Below are 20,408 nucleotides of genomic sequence, written 5' to 3' on the forward strand. Positions count from 1 at the left end.
TCCTCCGACCTCAACCCAATTGAGATGGTTTGGGAAGAGTTGGACCGCAGAGTGAAGGAAAAACAGCCAACAAGTGCTCAGCATATGTGGGAAAAGCATTCCAGGTGAAGCTGGTTGGGAGAATACCAAGAGTGTGGAAAGGGTGGCTATTTTGAAGAATCTAAAATCTAAAATATATTTTGATTTGTTTAACACTTTTTTGGCTATGACATGATTCCATATGTGTTATTTCATAGTTTAGATGTCTTCAATATTATTCTACAAAGTAGAAAATAGTAAAAATAAAGACAAACCCTTGAATGAGTAGGTGTGTCCAAACTTTTGACTGGTACTGTATGTAACAACAATGGTAATCTCAGACCTGTCAACTCGATATGTGGTATTACTTCATGAGAATACGTGTCTTCCGGTCTCCAAGCAGTAGTCTGAAAAAAACAGATAGCATAAGAGGTTCTGAAGATGATGCTTTATTGTGACATTATAAATCTTCATTCAGTATGCTCGCATTCACATCAGTAATAATAAGACTACACATTGAGGAACATGAGAAAACACATACAGTGAAATGGTGTCCGTGCATCGTCCTGTACAATCTCAAACACATTCTTACAGTATACAGTGCCTTGCGAAAGTATTCGCCCCCCATGAACTTTGCGACCTTTTGCCACATTTCAGGCTTCAAACATAAAGATATAAAACTGTATTTTTTTGTGAAGAATCAACAACAAGTGGGACACAATCATGAAGTGGAACGACATTTATTGGATATTTCTAACTTTTTTAACAAATCAAAAACTGAAAAATTGGGCGTGCAAAATTATTCAGCCCCTTTACTTTCAGTGCAGCAAACTCTCTCCAGAAGTTCAGTGAGGATCTCTGAATGATCCAATGTTGATCAATGTTGATCTAATGATGATAAATACAATCCACCTGTGTGTAATCAAGTCTCCGTATAAATGCACCTGCACTGTGATAGTCTCAGAGGTCCGTTAAAAGCGCAGAGAGCATCATGAAGAACAAGGAACACACCAGGCAGGTCCGAGATACTGTTGTGAAGAAGTTTAAAGCCGGATTTGGATACAAAAAGATTTCCCAAGCTTTAAACATCCCAAGGAGCACTGTGCAAGCGATAATATTGAAATGGAAGGAGTATCAGACCACTGCAAATCTACCAAGACCTGGCCGTCCCTCTAAACTTTCAGCTCATACCAGGAGAAGACTGATCAGAGATGCAGCCAAGAGGCCCATGATCACTCTGGATGAACTGCAGAGATCTACAGCTGAGGTGGGAGACTCTGTCCATAGGACAACAATCAGTCGTATATTGCACAAATCTGGCCTTTATGGAAGAGTGGCAAGAAGAAAGCCATTTCTTAAAGATATCCATAAAAAGTGTCGTTTAAAGTTTGCCACAAGCCACCTGGGAGACACACCAAACATGTGGAAGAAGGTGCTCTGGTCAGATGAAACCAAAATTGAACTTTTTGGCAACAATGCCAAACGCTATGTTTGGCGTAAAAGCAACACAGCTCATCACCCTGAACACACCATCCCCACTGTCAAACATGGTGGTGGCAGCATCATGGTTTGGGCCTGCTTTTCTTCAGCAGGGACAGGGAAGATGGTTAAAATTGATGGGAAGATGGATGGAGCCAAATACAGGACCATTCTGGAAGAAAACCTGATGGAGTCTGCAAAAGACCTGAGACTGGGACGGAGATTTGTCTTCCAACAAGACAATGATCCAAAACATAAAGCAAAATCTACAATGGAATGGTTCAAAAATAAACATATCCAGGTGTTAGAATGGCCAAGTCAAAGTCCAGACCTAAATCCAATCGAGAATCTGTGGAAAGAACTGAAAACTGCTGTTCACAAATGCTCTCCATCCAACCTCACTGAGCTCGAGCTGTTTTGCAAGGAGGAATGGGAAAAAAATTCTGCCTCTCGGTGTGCAAAACTGATAGAGACATACCCCAAGCGACTTACAGCTGTAATCGCAGCAAAAGGTAGCGCTACAAAGTATTAACTTAAGGGGGCTGAATAATTTTGCACGCCCAATTTTTCAGTTTTTGATTTGTTAAAAAAGTTTGAAATATCCAATAAATGTCGTTCCACTTCATGATTGTGTCCCACTTGTTGTTGATTCTTCACAAAAAAATACAGTTTTATATCTTTATGTTTGAAGCCTGAAATGTGGCAAAAGGTCGCAAAGTTCAAGGGAGCCGAATACTTTCGCAAGGCACTGTAGCTGCTGAACCAGACTATTCTGTCTGGGACGTAGCCTCATAGAATTATACATTAGAAGTAATTTAGTAGGATCTCTGTGTGTAGTCTATCCTCACCTAACCAGTGCAGCAGCCACCAGTCCACCAGTGATGGGTCCTACCCAGTAAACCCAGTGGTAGGTCCAGTAGTTGGCCACTATAGCAGGACCCAGGGCTCTGGCCGGGTTCAGACAGGTTCCAGACACATCTCCACTGAAGAAATAATAACGACAAAGAGTTTCAGAACTATGATAGTATTAAACATGATTATCTCCAGGTATGCAACAGAATCATGTCCATCAAAACAACCATGTGCTGTATCTCTACCCATGATGCTATGAAACTAAATGTTGAGATAAGTATTTCATGTTTTGCCATGATCATGGTGTCGTGTGGGAACAGTAAATACGTTACTTAGAAATGCCCAGAAGGTCCTAATTGCAATGTAATGAGCGTGTTATCTGAACTACCTATCTAAGATGTTTATCTAATCTTTATGTCACAATAATGCACATTTTAGCAATGGCTGTTCCATATCTTCAGTTGTGGATGTAATCGTTGATGACAACTCTACTTGAACGTTTGTTTATCTTCCATTATTTCTTGGTTCATTATTAGTTAACATTTCATAAATCAGTATATCATTTGTTTAAACAGTGTATAATAATGTTATATCCATGTAAATCATTTATAACAAACTCTATTTAATAGGTAACAAATGATATAATAGTGGTTTATAAATAGTTCATAAACAAACCTTCAAACAAACTTTCCCCAAACCTTATCTATCCAGGCTAATTATTAAGAGAACAAAGTCTTTTTGGAGAATTACTTGTACCAGGCCCAGGAAAACCTCTAGGCCCTAGTAACCCTATAGCAAGAACTGACCAGGTCAAGTAGCCAGGAAAACCTCGAGGCCCTAATAACCCTATAGCAAGAACTGACCAGGTCAAGTAGCCAGGAAAACCTCGAGGCCCTAATAACCCTATAGCAGGAACTGACCAGGTCAAGTAGCCAGGAAAAACCTTGAGGGACTAATAACCCTATAGCAGGAACTGACCAGGTCAAGTAGCCAGGAAAACCTCGAGGCCCTAATAACCCTATAGCAAGAACTGACCAGGTCAAGTAGCCAGGAAAACCTCGAGGCCCTAATAACCCTATAGCAGGAACTGACCAGGTCAAGTAGCCAGGAAAGATGTTGGGCCTAGTTACAGTACAAGTGATACATTCCACTCTTGGCCCTCTCAGTATCTCACCCAGCCAGGATGTTGATGATGACAGTACAGCCCACCATGAAGGGAACCATGGGGCTGCTACTCTTGGCGTTGACCGCCCCCAGCAGCACCACCATGGTGACCAGGCAGGTCATGGCTATCTCTCCAAACAGAGCCCCCCACAGCTGATCTTGTGATTGCAGCAGGGCAAACGCTGCCCCCTGGGCCTTGGAGTAGTTCTCTGTTGTGGTCATCAGCTGAGGAACAATGGATTCAGGTTCATTTACTGGCAGTGATGTCATTATACTACTACAAAACCCAATGCATTGTCTGACGAGCTAAACTGGGGTCATGACAGTTGTCTGCATATCTAATCACTGTAGTTGTGAATATTCATTTTATAGTTTTGATTTGATTTGATTCAATCCAACTGATATTTTTTTTCTGCATTTCAAATCATTTCAAGGTGCAAGACAAAATTCTACCTCCACAGATACTGTTAGTCATAGATGTGCATTGAATGACCACTGATATCAGGTTTAACCCTCACCTTTGACATGGAAGCACCTAGCACACCCCCTATGAGCTGACTGACGAGGTAGGGCCCCACCATATTCAGCTTCATGCCTCCACACAGGTAGATAGCAATGGTAAACGGTGGGTTAAAATGGGAGCCGCTGTGGAGGTCAGAGAGAAATAGGAGAATGGTCAGATAGCCCAGGAGTGTTGGGTTTTACACAGTATATTTCACAGTTTAACATTACTCACCTTCACACTTGTACCTTTTGTATCAGTTCAAGGAGATTGGCTTTAGATATTGATTAGACATTGTTAATATGTTCACTCAATTATTAGGTATAACAATATGAATGGGGTCACAGTTGCTTTATAAACTTGGGATATGTATGTGTCAGGTGCATCTGTGAGATCATAACACATTACACCATAATGGCCACTGTTTATAAGTTGAATGGCACTCACTGGAATGAGAATAGTTTTACAACCTTAGGTCTGTTACCTTTATCTGTGAAAGACTGTTTTTGAACTCTGCACATGACGAAGAAACACATAATCACCACAAAAAGAATAAGGGACTTTTGGGTTTCCACTCCGTGTGTGTTCAGTATTTTGACCCCAAAATTGTAGCAATATAGAATGTTGTAGCAACATAGAACATTCCAAATATAATGGAATAATGGGCCATATGCATTACACTCAAATGCCTTCATTCCACTCATATTAAAGCACACAACATACTGTTCATGCAAAATATAAATGCTCTATTGAAAACAAATGACTAACGTTAATCTCAAAAGGAGACCAAAGTACAACACTGTAATGATGTAATAGGAGACATTTTACAGACACTTATCCAAAACAGCACAGTACAGTGAGACAGTTTATCAACACACTGTATATAAACACACAGACCTGATCTCTGCCATGCAAGCCACCATGACTGCCACAGCCAGACCATGGACCAGAGCTGGCTGCAGCCTCCCTGCTGCCTCCACGTTCTCTATGACCGACACACAGCCGATGAACACAAAGAACATGGTCCCCACCAGCTCAGCCAGACACGGCTGGACCAGGCGCTCAAACTTGTTGGGAGGCTGGACCGGTGCTTTCTTAGAGTCTGATGCCATCAGGGATGTCCCAATGTCACCCAGTTCCATTGTCCCTTCTGTCATAGTGGAAAGGAGTTTGGAGAGATAGAGTGAGAATAGAGGAGAGAGAGAATGGAGGAGTTTGGAGGGAAAATAGATGAGAGAGAGGAGTCTTTGTATATAGAGATACAGTGCAGCACTGGCGATAATGTCCGCAGGTGTGTGTCCAAATATCTACCTGCGTTGCTAATCACTTGAACTTTGGTAAGTTCAAAGAACGAAAGGGCAAGATAGAGAGTGGAGAGAGAGAAAGAGAGCGAGAGAGAGAGCATAAAATTGAATTGCTCCATTGACCAACGATGGACTCTTTGACACTGATATCCATGTTATGATTAATCCAAGTCAGTTTACTCTAGTGAACACAGTACAACAGACAACCAGTTTACAGTTTTAAAGTATAGTAATTGTCCAGCAGACAGATATTTTGTTGGCACTGATTTGAAAACAACATTTTCAGGGTAGAGCATATGTCAATATGACTATGATATGTTTTTACTATTTAAATCAACTAAATGTTTTGTTAGTTTGTTAATACAGCAGCCTACTACTAGACATAATGTTCTAGATTTCCAGGCCAAACAAACAAGTTTAATCTTGGTTAACCTGCTTGTATTAATCATGCATAGATCATTGATGTTAGCCAGTCCCAGCTAGATAAGATAAAGCATTAAAACTAGACAGTTTGACGAAGTCTCTGCACCTGTGCAAAGTCTGTTCCTGTTATTCTCTGAAGGGAGTAAAAGACAACCCAGTGAAACATGAAACTGGCTTTTTACACTTTGTAATATCTTATTATGTGTCCTAAATGGTAGACACATCCATCAGCAAATAACAGGTGATAAATACATTGACATTGTAAATGTGTAGAATGTGGCAAAATCAGACTGTTACTGTGCATACAGGCATCATGTACAGTATGTACTTATTCTTGAGGGGGCACTAATGGAATTCATGAATTCATTTAATAATTCATTTGTATTAATTGCATATGAAAGAAACAGTATCTTCTATATTTCCAACGTACAAATCAATAAATGGACATGACGACAACTCCTCTGCTGTACACATTTATACTTAATTTCTTGAATCTTCACTGCAACATTTTTTAAACATTCACATACCACTGTCTCAAATGAGTGTCTGCCATAGAAATATAATTACTAGAAGAGAGGTCCCCGTTCAAGTCAATGAGTCCATAATGGGAGAACCGGTTGTCTGAGGGGCTATGGCCTTTCTAGTAATTATATTTCTATGGCTGAGACTTTCAGTCAAGATAGCAATTACAGTGTCAAATTCAATGTTATCTAATGTGGCTAGTTTTTGGATGTCTGTGTGCAGATAATCAGTGAAAAGGCATGACGCATATGGAAGGTTGTATCACAGGACAGTGAGAGTCAGACCAATGCAAGGCTGTAGTTCACCACATAACCAAAAGGTGGCGGTATAAAACACAGACTGGGCCAGAAGTCACTTCTACTATGTCAAAAGGGATCAATCATAGAAAGAAATATACAATGCAATATTTAATGCACAAAAATTTGTTTATACAAATGGCATTGAATAAAATTGATTGCATTTATGGACAATAGATAATCTATATATACCGGCATAGAATAAAGTTACATTGGTAAGATTATTTTAAACTAAGAGACATGGAAATAGTAACACGAAAATACTGTTAGAATTTATGTGGATTTTGGAAATTGACTTTTTTATGGACTTGAACTGGAAACCTACATCTGTATCATATCAAGAGAACTCTGGTTTTCTCATCCCCAAGCAGTAATCTGAAAATAGAAAAAACACACCATCAAAATAGTACAGAATTGTTGAATGTAACATCACTCGACAAGTTGTTGCTTCCACACATTGTTTCTTTAGTTATTTTTAACATAAATGTAAATAATTCCCCAAAATATGTCTCTACAACACAAGACTTTAACAAGGGAAATCAAGATAAAAAGGTGTTAAATCCACACATTGTTAAAACTAGGTTAATGACTCTCCCAAACTTAAGAATTGTATAAAAGCACCCATTGTAGGAGTAACTTTCCATCACATAGCTAGCCATTGATTTTAGAGGGACAGTTCATGTTTATCAAGTTGAGAACAAACAGCCCTGTCTAACAGCCATGTTACGATACAGTGCTTTATCGCACAAGACAACACATCCCGATATGGAGGTGGTAGATTCTCTTGCTGATTTGCAAGAATTTATGGGCAGACAAGGCTTCTAACCCCACACTTGCAGCTAGTGGAGGCAACTTCCATTCAATAGTAAATATATTCCATTCTAATCTATGGAGCTCCAGTTGGGTCATTATTTTAGTATTAATGGTCATTTCAAGGACAAAGATTAAGGTTGCTTTCCCAACCAAAGTGTTTCAATAGTAGCTTGGGCTCCAGTCTGTTTCTGTTTAAAACCAAACAGGACAATGATGTAAACAGCCAGGTATCCAGGCCCCAGAAGATCAGAGCTGTACAGTACCGTATGAAGCTGGCGGTTAGCAGGGCTCCAGACATGGGTCCCACCCAGTAGATCCAGTGATAGCTCCAGTAGTCGGCCACCACGGCCGGGCCAAAGGCACGAGCTGGGTTCATACATGCCCCAGACACTGCTCCCCTGTAGAGGACGTGATATAAAAGCGATGCATGAATGAATGATAGAGCATGTGGTGTCTTACGGTACACAGTAAGGAGTGTATTGTGGTGTACATTGTGTTTTATTGGTAGTGTACAGGTATTTATCTCAGTAGTAGTTAACTATACTGTACAAAGGTAGGCCATTACATCAAACATCAAGACAAAGGAGATGATTGTGGACAACAGAAAAAAGAGGACCGAGCACGCCCCCATTCTCATCGACGGGGCTGCAGTGGAGCAGGTTGAGAGCTTCAAGTTCCTTGGTGTCCACTTCACCAACAAACTAACATTGTCCAAGCACACCAAGACAGTCGTGAAGAGGTCACAACAAAACCTATTCCCCCTTAGGAGACTGAAAAGATTTGTCGTGGGTCCTTAGATCCTCAAAAGGTTCTACAGCTGCACCATCGAGAGCATCCTGACTTGTTGCATCACTGCCTGGTATGGCAACTGATCGGCCTCCGGCACTACAGAGGGTAGTGCGAACATCCCAGTGCATCACTGGGACCAAGCTTCCTGCCATCCAGGACCTCTATACCAGGCGGTGTCAGAGGAAGGCCCTAAAAATGGTCAAAGACTCCAGCCACCCTAGTCATCTAGTCATAGACTGTTCTCTCTGCTACCACACGGCTTGTGCGCTCTTGTTCTTGTTCCAAGAGGCTTCTAAACAGCTTTACCCTCAAGCCATAAGACTCCTAAACATCTAGTTAAATGGCTACCCAGACTATTTGCAGTGCCCCCCGCCCTCTTTACACCACTGCTATTCTCTGTTGTCATCTATGCATAGTCACTTTAATAACTCTACCTACATGTACATACTACCTCAAATTCCCCGGCACACTGACTCTGTATCAGTACCCCCCTGTATATAGTCTCGCTATTGTTATTTTACTGCTGCTCTTTAATTGCTTGTTACTTTTATCTCTTATTCTTATGATTTTTTAAAAACTTCATTGTTGGTTAGGGGCTCGTAAGTAAGCATTTCACTGTAAGGTGTAAGGTGTAAGGTTCACTGGTGTTTTCGGCGGATGTGACTAATAACATTTGATTTGATTTGTTTGTATCTGAAAAGTTGTTCTGCAGAATGTACAGTACAGTCTTTCTCCAGGCTAATTTCTCAAACCTTTCCAGCCCTCCTCCCATCCTATCCCTTACCCACACACCTTACATCAATCCACTCCACGACCACCCCACCCACCGCTCTTACACCACACCTTCTAACCCATGGGTCCTCACCCAGCCAGGATGTCTGCGGTCACGGTCAGCCCGATGCAGAGAGGTGCCAACAGGCTGCGCGTGCGTCCATTCACGGCCCCCATACACACCACCATCGTCAGGAACAGAGTCATGATCACCTCTGCCACCGTGGCTGGTACTATCTGGGTGTCGGCCTGCACTGTGTCGAATGCTGCCCCTGAAACTTTGCCATAGTTCATGGATGGGGAAATCACCTGGAGAAGGAGATATTACTGATATGAATATAGGATATGTAGGGAGAAAAGTATAGGTCCAGATACAGAAGAACATTATTTAACATTTGCTTATCGACTGCTACTTTCCACTGGTCATATTCTACATCTGTTCAGAGTTTGTCTTTTCAAGTGTGATAAAAAATAATATACAGTACGAGACAACATTTTGGACACACCTACTCATTCAAGGGTTTGTCTTTATTTGTACTATTTTCTACGTTGTAAAATAATAGTGAAGACAATCAAACTATGAAATAACACATGGTATTGTGTACTAATAAAAAAAGTGTTAAACAAATCAAAATACATTTGATATTTTATCTTCTTCTAAGTAGCCACCCTTTGCCTTGATGACAGCTATGCACACTCTTGGCATTCTCTCAAACAGCTTCACCTGGAATGCTTTTCCAACAGTCTTGAAGGAGTTCCCACATATGCTGAGCACTTGCTGGCTGCTTTTCCTTCACTCAGCGGTCCAACTCATCCCAAACCATCTCAATTGGGTTGAGGTCGTGTGATTGTGGAGGCCAGGTCATCTGATGCAGCACTCCATCACTCTCCTTCTTGGTCAAATAGCCCTTACACAGCCTGGAGGTGTGTTGAGTCATTGTCCTGTTGAAAAACAAATGATAGTCCCACTAAGCGCAAACCACCAGAAACGTGGCCCCACACCATCACACCTCCTCCTCCATGCTTCACAGTGGGTACCACACATGCAGGTCATCCGTTCACCTACTCTGCGTCTCACAAGGACACAGCGGTTGGAACCAAAAATCTCAAATTTGGACTCATCAGACCAAAGGACAGATTTCCACCAGTCTAATGTCCATTGCTTGTGTTTCTTGGTCCAAGCAAGTCTCTTCTTCTTATAAGTGTCCTTTAGTAGTGGTTTCTTTGCAGCAATTTGACCATGAAGGCCTGATTCACCCCATTTCCTCTGAACAGTTGATGTGGAGATGTGTTACTTGAACTCTGTGAAGCATTTATTTGGGCTGAAATCTGAGGCTGGTAACTCTAATGAACTTATCCTCTGCAGCAGAGTTAACACTGGGTCTTCCTTTCCTGTAGCGGTCCTCATGGGAGCCAGTTTCATCTAAGCCCTCAATGGTTTTTGCGACAGCACTTGAAGAAACTGTTAAAGTTCTTGAACTGTTTTGGATTGACTGACCTCCATGTCTTAAAGTAATGATGGATTGTCATTTCTCTTTGCTTATTTGAGCTGTTCTTGCCATAATATCAACTTGGTACTTACCAAATAGGGATATCTTCTGTATACCAACCCTATCATGTCACAACAGAACTGATTGGCTCAAACGCATTAAGAAGGAAAGGAATTCCACAAGTTAACTTTAAACAAGGCACACAAGTTACCTGAAATGCATTCCAGGTGACTACCTCATGAAGCTGGTTGAGAGAATCCCTAGTTTTCAAAGCTGTCATCAAGGCAAAGGGTGGCTACTTTGAAAAATATAAAATGTTAAATATATTTTGATTTGAACATATACACTACCGTTCAAAAGTTTTGGGTCAAAAAAGAAAGAAAATCACATTTTTTGTCCATTAAAACAACATCAAATTGATCAGAAATACAGTGTAGACATTGTTCATGTTGTCAATGACTACTGTAGCTGGAAACGGCAGATTTTTTATGGAATATCTACAGTACATAGGTGTGCAGAGGCCCATTATCAGCAACCATCACTCCTGTGTTCCAATGACACGTTGTGTTAGCTAATTCAAGTTTATAATTTTAAAAGGCTAATTGATCATTAGAAAAACCTTTTGCAATTATGTTAGCACAGCTGAAAACTGTTGTTCTGATTAAAAAGCAATAAAACTGGCCTTCTTTAGACTAGTTGAGTATCTTGAGCATCAGCATTTGTGGGTTCGATTACAGGCTCAAAATGGCCAAAAACAAAGCATTTTCGTCTGAAACTCGTCAGTCTATTCTTGTTCTGAGAAATGAAGGCTCTTCCAGGTGAGAAATTGCCAAGAAACTGAAGATCTCGCACAACACTGTGTTATCCCTTCAAAGAACAGCACAAACTGGCTCTAACCTGAATAGGAAGAGGAGTGTGAGGCTCCAGTGCACAAAGGAGCAAGAGGACAAGTACATTAGAGTATCTAGTTTGAGAAACAGATTCCTCGCAAGTCCTCAATTGGCAGCTTCATTAAATAGTACCTGCAAAACACCAGTCTCAACGTCAACAGTGAAGAGGCAACTCCAGGATGTTGGCCTTCTAGGCAGAGTTGCAAAGAAAAAGACATATCTCAGACTGGCCAATAAAAATAAAATATTAAGATGGGCAAAAGAACACAGACACTGGACAGAGGAACTCTGCCTGGAAGGACAGCATCCTGGAGTCACCTCTTCACTGTTGATGTTGAGACTGGTTATTTAATGAAGCTGCCAGTTGAGGACTTGTGAGGCGTCTGAAAATATTTTTGGGAACCATAGTAAAGCATCCTCAGTACCTCCCTGAAACCTAAAAATTAACATTCCCAGAACAAATGAAATTAAATCTAATTGTATTTGTCACATGCACCGAATACAACAGATGTAGATCGTACAGTGAAATGCTTACTTACAAGCCCTTAACCAACAAAGCAGTTTAAAAAAACGTATGTTCTCAGAACGTTTAAAAAACATACAATTTTACCGGTCAGGAAACATATGGCTTCGTTCCCAGAACCAATGGGAAACTAAAAACCTATGTTCCCACAACTTCCAAGGAACGAAACGTGCTTGCAGGGTAATGGCCAATGAGCTCTTGACTTTACAAGGTGGTGAAACACAGACTCAACTAATCTTGTTCAGCTCCAAGGACACTGTACTGTACATGTAAATGACTGCCAATAGAGTAGAGTGGGTGACTGCCTGGTCACTCAACCCTCATGGACGTCAATTGCTTTATCGTTTTACTGTCCTGATAGCAGCCAAGAGAAGAGCAGGGTAGGTGTTGAAAGAGATTATTGTCATGATCCATATCTGAAGTGTTGACAGGATGAGGATGATCATACTGTTAGGATAAGTGCAGATTGTACAAGTGTTGAGTATTATGGGACGATCAAACCTCTGAAAGTGTGAAAGATCTAGCTGAAATTTTCCTGATGTTTACATAGTCTTTAGTGACAGTAGGCCTACCCATTTGGTGCCAGGTAGTTACCAAATGCTGTATATTGAATTCTTGAATGTTCGTACTAGAAAGTACATATTGTTACCAAATAATTAAGTTAAATATATGTACATGTCTTCAATGTCAATAAATAAGAACAATTATAATTAAAATCCTATTAAATACCAAGTTAGTACTAGTAGAAGTGCAACCCACCTTTTAGTTGGCTACAGAGTACCCACCTTGGCTAGTCCTGCCCCTATCATCCCTCCACACATCTGAGCCAGTATGTAGGGGACCAGCAGTATGATGTTGAGACCCCCGATCAGAAACACAGACACAGACACTGCTGGGTTGAAGTGGCCCCCACTGCAGAGAGAGACATGGAACAATTGAATTACCCTAATACATTTTAATTAAGTTATTTTATTTTAAACAGTTCACAATAGTTTTTTATATGAGGCACATCCTTTAGAAAACAAAACAAACTCTTTTAAATATAGAGGCAAGTAGCAACAATAAAACCATATTAAGAAAAAATGCTAATGTAGATTGCCTCATCAAAATGATGAAGTGTGATTTTAAAATCCTGTTGTGCATTTTAATGATCTATTGTAGGCTACTTTGAAAGCACAGTCATAAAACTTCAAGTCAATGCTGATCAACAGATACATTACAAGTCTTCATTTTTGCAATGCTTTTATACAATCTGTTATGCATCAACATGCTGCATGTTGAAAGCCTAGGAACAGACTCTTCTGTTGCTCTGCTAACATTTGAAAACCTGAGCATCAACTTCCCAGCCTAGTCCCAAAACCTATACCATGTCATGGCCAGAAAAGTTGTCTATACAGCACAAACAGATCTAGGACCAGGTTATCACCTTCCAGCCTCTCACCACCCACCCCCAGAGGGGCCCCCAGCCTTACCTGATCTCCCCCAGCACGGCGATAACGATGCCCAGGGCCAGGCCGTGTGCCAGGGCCGGCTGCAGCCTTCCGGTGCCCTCTGTGTTCTCGATCACAGACAGACACCCCACAAAGATAAACAGAGATGAACCCAGCAGCTCTGCCAGACAGGGCTGGATATAACGTTGGAACGCATCCCTGAACGGCTCGGTACTGCTGTTTCCATCTGTGGCTGGATCTGGACCTTTCCCCTCTGGCTGGATCACATTGATGTCCAGGTCCCAGAGCTCGGTCTTAGACTCATAGAGAGCCATGGTGTTGGGTTAGACTGTGTAAGACTGGAAACAGCCCATGGGTCGTTAGTGCTCTTAAGTCTAGAGGTTACGCAAGAGTGCTGATAAGGAATAAGAAGGGAGGAGGAGGGGTGAGGTGGATGAGGAGGAGGGAGGTGGAGGAATGGGAGGAGGTGGAGGACCGAAGACCAGGAGGGAAGTGGAGGTGAGGGGCGGAGGTGGGGTGAAGATAGCGGAGGGGGAAGTTGATAAGTAATTTTCTTGGAATGGTCCAGATAGCTAGGCAGAAAAATGCTACCAGATCATCAAACAATGAGACAAAATGCAAGAAATGTTCAGATGTTATTCGCTTAAGTAATTACCGTTAAATGCAATACTTTTGGTTTAACTTCAAACATACTTGTCAGGACTTTGTATGGATAAAGAAATGCAATTAATCAATCAAAATGATTTCCCCATGACTGTTATTATGAATAGTATTATGAATACTAGTTGTGAAATTAATAGCTTACATTTCAATATACATTATGCAGTTAGAATACAGGGACAGAAACCCTGCTTCTGCAGATAGAGCTATTGCCTAAAATACAATAGAAGTACAGCATAGAGGCTCTGTGTCACGTCTTAAATGTATGTAGTTCTGTCCTTGTGCTGTTCTTGTCTATTCATGTTCTGTATTATGTCATGTTTCATGTTTTGTGTGGACCCCAGGAAGTGTAGCTGCTGCTATCGCAACAGCTAATGGGGATCCTAGTAAAATACCAAAATGATGAGTGTGTTGTAGAACATATGGACAAGCGGCCTCATTATATGACTGTCTATATAAGTTGCCATTCTACATAACTACTGAATTACCATCAATCCACTTGTATATCAGTGTAGGCTGCTGAGGGGAGGACGGCTCATAATAATGGTTGGAACGGCGCAAATGGAATGGCATCAAACACATGGAAACCATGTGTTCAATGTGTTTCATACAATTCCACTTATTCCACTCCATCCATTACCACGAGCCCATCCTCCCCTGTTAAGGTACCACCAACCTCCTGTGTTGTATATGTAATGTGACTGAAACATATCTACATAATAATCAGAATAACATATTACGATAACAATCTTTTACATATACAGTGCCTTGCAAAAGCATTCATCCCCCTTGGCGTTTTTCGTATTTTGTTGTTAAAAATCTATTTTTATTTGGATTTCATGTAATGGACATACACAAAACAGTTCAAATTGGTGAAGTGAAATGAAAATGAGACTAAAATGTAGCTTTTTGGCCATCAAGGAAAATGCTATGTCTGGGTAAGGTGTGTATAAGGGAGGCAGAGTGAAATAAATAGTCGCATTTTAATTCAGTTCCACAAATGACATACATGAAAAATCAATGTGCCAAAATAACACGGAAACAATAATAAAGTATAGCGCCAGACAAAACACCATCTAACAATTAACAATTACACACAAAGACAAGTAGGGGAACAGAGGACTAAATACATTCAGTATGATTAGGGAATGAAAACCAGGTGTGTAAGGAACAAGACAAAACAAACGTAAAGATGAAAAATGGAGCGGCAGTGGCTAGAAAGCCGGTGACGTCGATCGCCGACGCTGCCCGAACAAGGAGAGGAGCCGACTTCGGTGGAAGTCGTGACAGTCTGGCACAAACCCAACACCTCGCATCACCCCAAGAACACCATCCCCACAGTGAAGCATGGTGGTGGCAGCATCATGCTGTGGGATGTTTTTCATTGGCAGAGACTGGGAAACTGGTCTGAAATGAATGAATGATGGATGGTACTAAATACAGGGAAATTCTTGAGGAAAACCTGTTTCAGTCTTCCAGAGATTTGAGACTGGGATGGAGGTTCACCTTCCAGCAGGTCAATGACACTAAGCATACTGCTAAAGCAACACTCAAGTGGTTTACAGGGAAAGTTTTAAATGTCTTGGAAAGGCCTAGTCAAAGTCCAGACCTCAATCCAATTGAGAATCTGTGGTATGACTTAAACATTGCTGTACACCAGTGGAACCCATCTAACTTGAAGGAGCTGGAGCAGGTTTGCCTTGAAGAATGGGCAAACATCCCAGTGGCTAGATATGCCAAGCCTCTAGAGACATACCCCAAGAGACTTGCAGCTGTAATTGCTGCAAAAGGTGACTCTACAAAGTATTGACTTGTTTCACAAGAAAGTGATAGTTGTTGTGTAAATCAAATGATACAAACCCCCCAAAAATCTATTTTAATTCCAGGTTGTAAGGCAACAAAATAATAAAAATGCCAAGAGGGGTGAATACTTTCATAAGCCACTATACCTTAAGGTTATAGGTTTCATATAGAGCTATGAGTTTTCCTGACCACCTTATGTATAAATAGAATCTGGAGGTTTTCCTGGTCATGTCACCGGGTTAGGAAAAACTCCTGGCCCTGTTCATATGCCATCAAATAATGTTCATCCTACTTTTGAATACAAGGTCAGAAAATATAAACCTCTAAATTATACCACCACATACCATAAATTATAATATTATGCCTTAATAAAATAAAGGTCAGGTGAGAAACATAATTTTCTGGGAAACAGCAAGGACCAAAACAATGGATGTAGTGTTGGCTCAATGTTAAATGGTCTAATCATTTGACATTGATATTAAGCTCATAACTTGTTGATCTTTCCTGATACTTGTTTGTCTTTCCGTCTTGGTGGGGGAGTTATAGTGTATTGAATGTAATGACGAAATATGTTATCTTAGGCACAAATATTTCACTTCCTAGAAGGGAGAATTTCACGTGATAGGATGAACGTTTTCCACCAAACATCAAGAATGTGACTTGAGTCTGAGGAGTCTTTTAATTCCTGAAGTATATTTTGTCCTCCAATAAGACTGTAAGAATGGAAACAGCTTTAATTTAAAAAAAATAGCATTTAATTTAAAGTCACATTATTCAAACAAATTTCTATGAAACTGTGGGCACGTCTTCAAAGATCCATTTCAACAACTCAAAAAACAAAGGTATGTAAACAAATATCATTATGTAACATCGCTGAACTTTCCCTTTTAAAATAAACCATCCCATTGAAGGAAGACATTCAATTACAAATAAGTAAATACCTTCAAACTCTTCACTTTTGGAACCAGAGTTGAATTTTCTGATTCATACTTAAATTACCAGTTTCATTGATTTATCTGACAGTTAATCTTTAATAAAGTTGACAGGTAAGTTGATTGATAAAAATGTGGTTGTCATAGCTTTACCTGAGCAGCACCTGTGGAGTGTGCCTCTTGTATAGTAACAGTACTTATCGACTACTATAAGGCTGAAGAGCCCCACCACTTGGACATGACCCCTGCTCAGAAACACCACGAGCCTGTCTGACAGGGGAACGTTGATAGTTAAACTGGCACTTTGGGCTCCATTGGAAATGAATAGTCTAGCTCTGTTATTATGGCGTAATTGAGCGAATGAAAACCCATATCCAAACAGTAAAAGAAGAGTGATGTTTTGTATTTCTCTGGACATTTCTAGGTATTTTTTGCCAATCTGAAGTAGACAGACGGTTGCCTAGAAGACCAAGAAGCCAACTGTACCACTAGCTGTCCTTCAACACCACCAAAGGGTGACGCTCTGTTCTGTAGTCTTAGACTAGAGCTTTTAGTAGGCTATACCCTCTTTATTAGAGCCAAGTACCACATCATATTTCCGAGTTTGTCTTATGTGCGAACCACCCTCTTCATTGACTGAACTGTTCATTGTTTTTATGCATCAACCTAAACTACTGTTTCTGTTTTCTAGATGGGTTTTTATCAGCCAAGTAGGCCCAGGCTTACACATCAAATGACCATCTAATTATAGAGCTGAGGCAAAAACAGCAATCATGTGTCAGACTAAACCAGACAATTACACATCTGATTTTGTTCAAACAATCTTGAAAGGGAATGCAAATCAAATAGATGATGGACTGTCAGTGGATTATCCGTGCTAGCTGTTTCAATCTGTAGGTTGTTTCACTAGATAAGGTTGTGGATGAGATACGCCACACGCCCACACCACATCATGAAGAGAGGAGTGGGGGGAGGACCACATAGGGTCAGGATGAGATACGCCACACGCCCACACCACATCATGAAGAGAGGAGTGGGGGGAGGACCACATAGGGTCAGTTATAATAAATACCTTGAATGTCAGAATGGACCTGAACTCAGTGACCACGACCACAGTGGCAGATTACCGACAACTAACAGAATTTAAGTCAATTTAATAAGTCAATTAAAGTATTTAATAGATCATGTAATACAAATGTAAGTGTTAAAAGATGTTGGTATATCAATAGAATGATGGCTGTTACCATTAGTTAAGGACCCTGGGACTAAACATCTCCCTCTGCAACTGGATCCTGGACTTCCTGAAGGGCCGCACCCAGGTGGTAATGGTAGGCAACAACACGTCTGCCACGCTGATCCTCAACACTGGGGCCACTCAGGGCTGTGTACTTAGTTCCCTCCTGTACTCCCTGTTCACCCACGACAGTGTGGCCAAACACGACTCCCACACCATCATTAAGTTTGCTGACAACACAACAGTGGTAGGCCTGATCACCGACAACGATGAGACAGCCTATAGGGAGGAAGTCAGAGACCTGGTAGTGTGGTGCCAGGACAACAACCTATCCCTCATTGTGAGCAAGACAAAGGCGCTGATCGTGGACTATAGGAAAAGGCGGGCCGAACAGGCCCCCATTAACATCAACGGGGCCGATGTGGAGCGGGTCGAGAGTTTCAAGTTCCTTGGTGTCCATATTACCAACAAACTATCATAGTCCAAACACACCAAGACAGTCGTTAAGAGGGCACAACATCTTTCCCCCTCAGGAGACTGAAAAGATTTGGCATGGGTCCCCAGATCCCCAAAACGTTCTACAGCTGCACCATCAAGAGCATCCTGGCCAGTTGCATCACCGCCTGGTATGGCAATTGCTCGGCATCTGACTGTAAGGCGCTACATAGGGTAGTGCGTACGGCCCAGTACATCACTGGTGCCAAGCAAATGTAAAAAGGAAAAAGAAGGAGGAAAACAAGACATTTAGAAAGATCAGAGCGAGCAATGAGAGTCCGGAATATAAATAGTTGGTGTGAATAGACAGTATGGACAGTATATGAATAGAAAAGGTATGTGCAGCAGTAGTTATATAGGATGAGCCTTGACTAGAATACAGAATATATATATATATATATATATATAAAAGGGCAAAATAGTATGTAAACATTATTAAAGTGACCAGTGTTCAATGACTCTATGAGTATAGGGCAGCTCTAAGGTGTAGGGTTGAGTACCTGGTGGTGGCTGGCTAGTGACAGTGTCCTAAGGGGCTACGTCCCCCACAATGTGAAAATACATGATTCATATCATTTTATGTCTATAGCAATGCTTTTAAAATACACATGTATGCATATGGGCATGCTATGTTTCTTGTCAAAGTCAATGAAGACATATGCACATTGAACACTCATTCTGTGAGAAGGCCTGTTATGCATGTCATGCAAATAGCCACAAGGGAGCAGCAGAACACTGGAAATGACCGCAGACATTGAAGGCTCCAGGTATTACCCCCCAAGCATAGATCTAGTATCAGCTCACCATACCTACCTCAATCCATACAACTGATGAATGACAGGGTGGCAATTTCCTTTGATTCCATCCATGGCCATATGAAACACCTCATGAAGTTCACATCAAGAGATCTGTTAGACTTATACATACATACTATTAACAGTAATTAAAGTTCAGTCACCATGTGGCATTCATATCACTGAACTGTAATAATACATTTGTTGTAACATAACATTTTATATTATAAGAACATTGTAATAACATATTGTATGGCCATAGTGCTCTTGATTTAATGACTGGAGAGTACGATTTTGTAAGCCTGACTTCCTAGTCACTGATTAGAAACATTGTTTACATCATGTTGAGCACATCCCTGGGTGGACATAATGGCATTACCAATTTCAAAAAGCAAAAATGTCCATAGAGAAATAGTTTCACTGACCTCTACTGTAGCTAAGGTATTGTAAAGCCTATTGTGTGCTGCTGTTGAATCACATAGGTGGATAAGCCCTTTTAACCCTATAGTAAACCGCGTGACAGTTAGAAAGCCGTTAATGCATCTCAAACCATTCGCTTTACACATTGTTTTGTCCGTTTTTTTCGTACTCATAATTGTCCATTATAAGTGTGTCACTTCGACAGGGTTGTTTTACCAAGGTATCACATGTCACTCACTAGCGGGCCATGCAGGCTAGCCTACAGTAGGGAAGTGAATTGCACTTCCTCCTTTTACACACCACTGTTCAGCACAGCATTTGGGTTATAGGAGTAGCCTACAAAGTGAAAATGGAAAGAGCGAAAACTGAACGGGGCTGTGTCCTGTAATTGCCTATTCACTTTGTAAGAGGAAAAAACATTGCGGGGAATGACAATCGATTCTTATTAGAACGCTCCAACAACACCTATTCAGCGACGAGCAGCAGAGTCAACGTAACGTTTTCAGAAATACAATGGCAGCGACCTAGATCAACTTCTGGACTTGCTTTCTAAAAGGATCATAGAGGGGGCCTTGCAACTTTTTGAAACTTGTTGGATACGGTGGAGCAAGGACGCAAACATGAAGAAACAGTTTAATCGCATGAAACAGCTCGCCAACCAAACAGTTGGAAGGTAGGCAAAGTATTTTGGATAAATACAAGTGTAGCCTACTATTATTTAGTGGGCTCCGGCGGCATTTTCTTTTGCAGTGTTGCAGTCATTGCTGTCATTTATTTTGTCAG

General features: G+C 41.0%; 2 protein-coding genes across 3 annotated transcripts; both read right to left on the reverse strand.

Moving 5' to 3' along the window:
• Positions 1-241: 241 nt before the first annotated feature.
• Positions 242-5,344, reverse strand: LOC116362877 (aquaporin-8). 2 transcript variants are annotated; one of them, XM_031816872.1, is made up of 6 exons: positions 5,327-5,344; positions 4,913-5,165; positions 4,032-4,158; positions 3,524-3,738; positions 2,346-2,480; positions 242-425 (listed from the first exon to the last, which is right to left on the reverse strand). In XM_031816872.1, the coding sequence occupies exons 2-6, from the start codon at positions 5,155-5,157 to the stop codon at positions 383-385; spliced, it is 765 nt and encodes a 254-aa protein (XP_031672732.1). In that variant the 5' UTR covers positions 5,158-5,165; positions 5,327-5,344; the 3' UTR covers positions 242-382. The 2 variants fall into 2 exon arrangements, with proteins under 2 accessions (XP_031672732.1, XP_031672733.1); XM_031816873.1 differs by lacking the exon at positions 5,327-5,344 and having other exon boundaries at positions 4,913-5,320.
• A 124-nt stretch (positions 5,345-5,468) lies between these two features.
• LOC116362878 (aquaporin-8-like) lies at positions 5,469-13,649 on the reverse strand. Its single transcript, XM_031816874.1, has 5 exons — positions 13,309-13,649; positions 12,622-12,748; positions 9,028-9,242; positions 7,637-7,771; positions 5,469-6,935 (listed from the first exon to the last, which is right to left on the reverse strand). The coding sequence occupies exons 1-5, from the start codon at positions 13,599-13,601 to the stop codon at positions 6,893-6,895; spliced, it is 813 nt and encodes a 270-aa protein (XP_031672734.1). The 5' UTR covers positions 13,602-13,649; the 3' UTR covers positions 5,469-6,892.
• Between the last annotated feature and the right edge of the window lie 6,759 nt (positions 13,650-20,408).

Source organism: Oncorhynchus kisutch, unplaced genomic scaffold (genome assembly GCF_002021735.2).
Source record: "Oncorhynchus kisutch isolate 150728-3 unplaced genomic scaffold, Okis_V2 scaffold887, whole genome shotgun sequence".
NCBI classification, from domain to species: Eukaryota; Metazoa; Chordata; class Actinopteri; order Salmoniformes; family Salmonidae; genus Oncorhynchus; species Oncorhynchus kisutch.

Excerpts from the sequence above, each read along its gene's own strand:
- LOC116362877 (XM_031816873.1), bottom strand. The coding sequence starts at position 5,172 with ATGACAGAAGGGACAATGGAACTGGGTGACATTGGGACATCCCTGATG. Across the intron at positions 3,739-4,031 it reads TAGGTGCTTCCATGTCAAAG|CTGATGACCACAACAGAGAA; the intron begins GTGAGGGTTAAA and ends ATTGTTCCTCAG. Across the intron at positions 2,481-3,523 it reads ATCATCAACATCCTGGCTGG|TGGAGATGTGTCTGGAACCT; the intron begins GTGAGATACTGA and ends TTATTTCTTCAG.
- LOC116362878 (XM_031816874.1), bottom strand. The coding sequence starts at position 13,601 with ATGGCTCTCTATGAGTCTAAGACCGAGCTCTGGGACCTGGACATCAAT. Across the intron at positions 12,749-13,308 it reads GCCGTGCTGGGGGAGATCAG|TGGGGGCCACTTCAACCCAG; the intron begins GTAAGGCTGGGG and ends CTCTCTCTGCAG. Across the intron at positions 9,243-12,621 it reads TAGGGGCAGGACTAGCCAAG|GTGATTTCCCCATCCATGAA; the intron begins GTGGGTACTCTG and ends CTCCTTCTCCAG.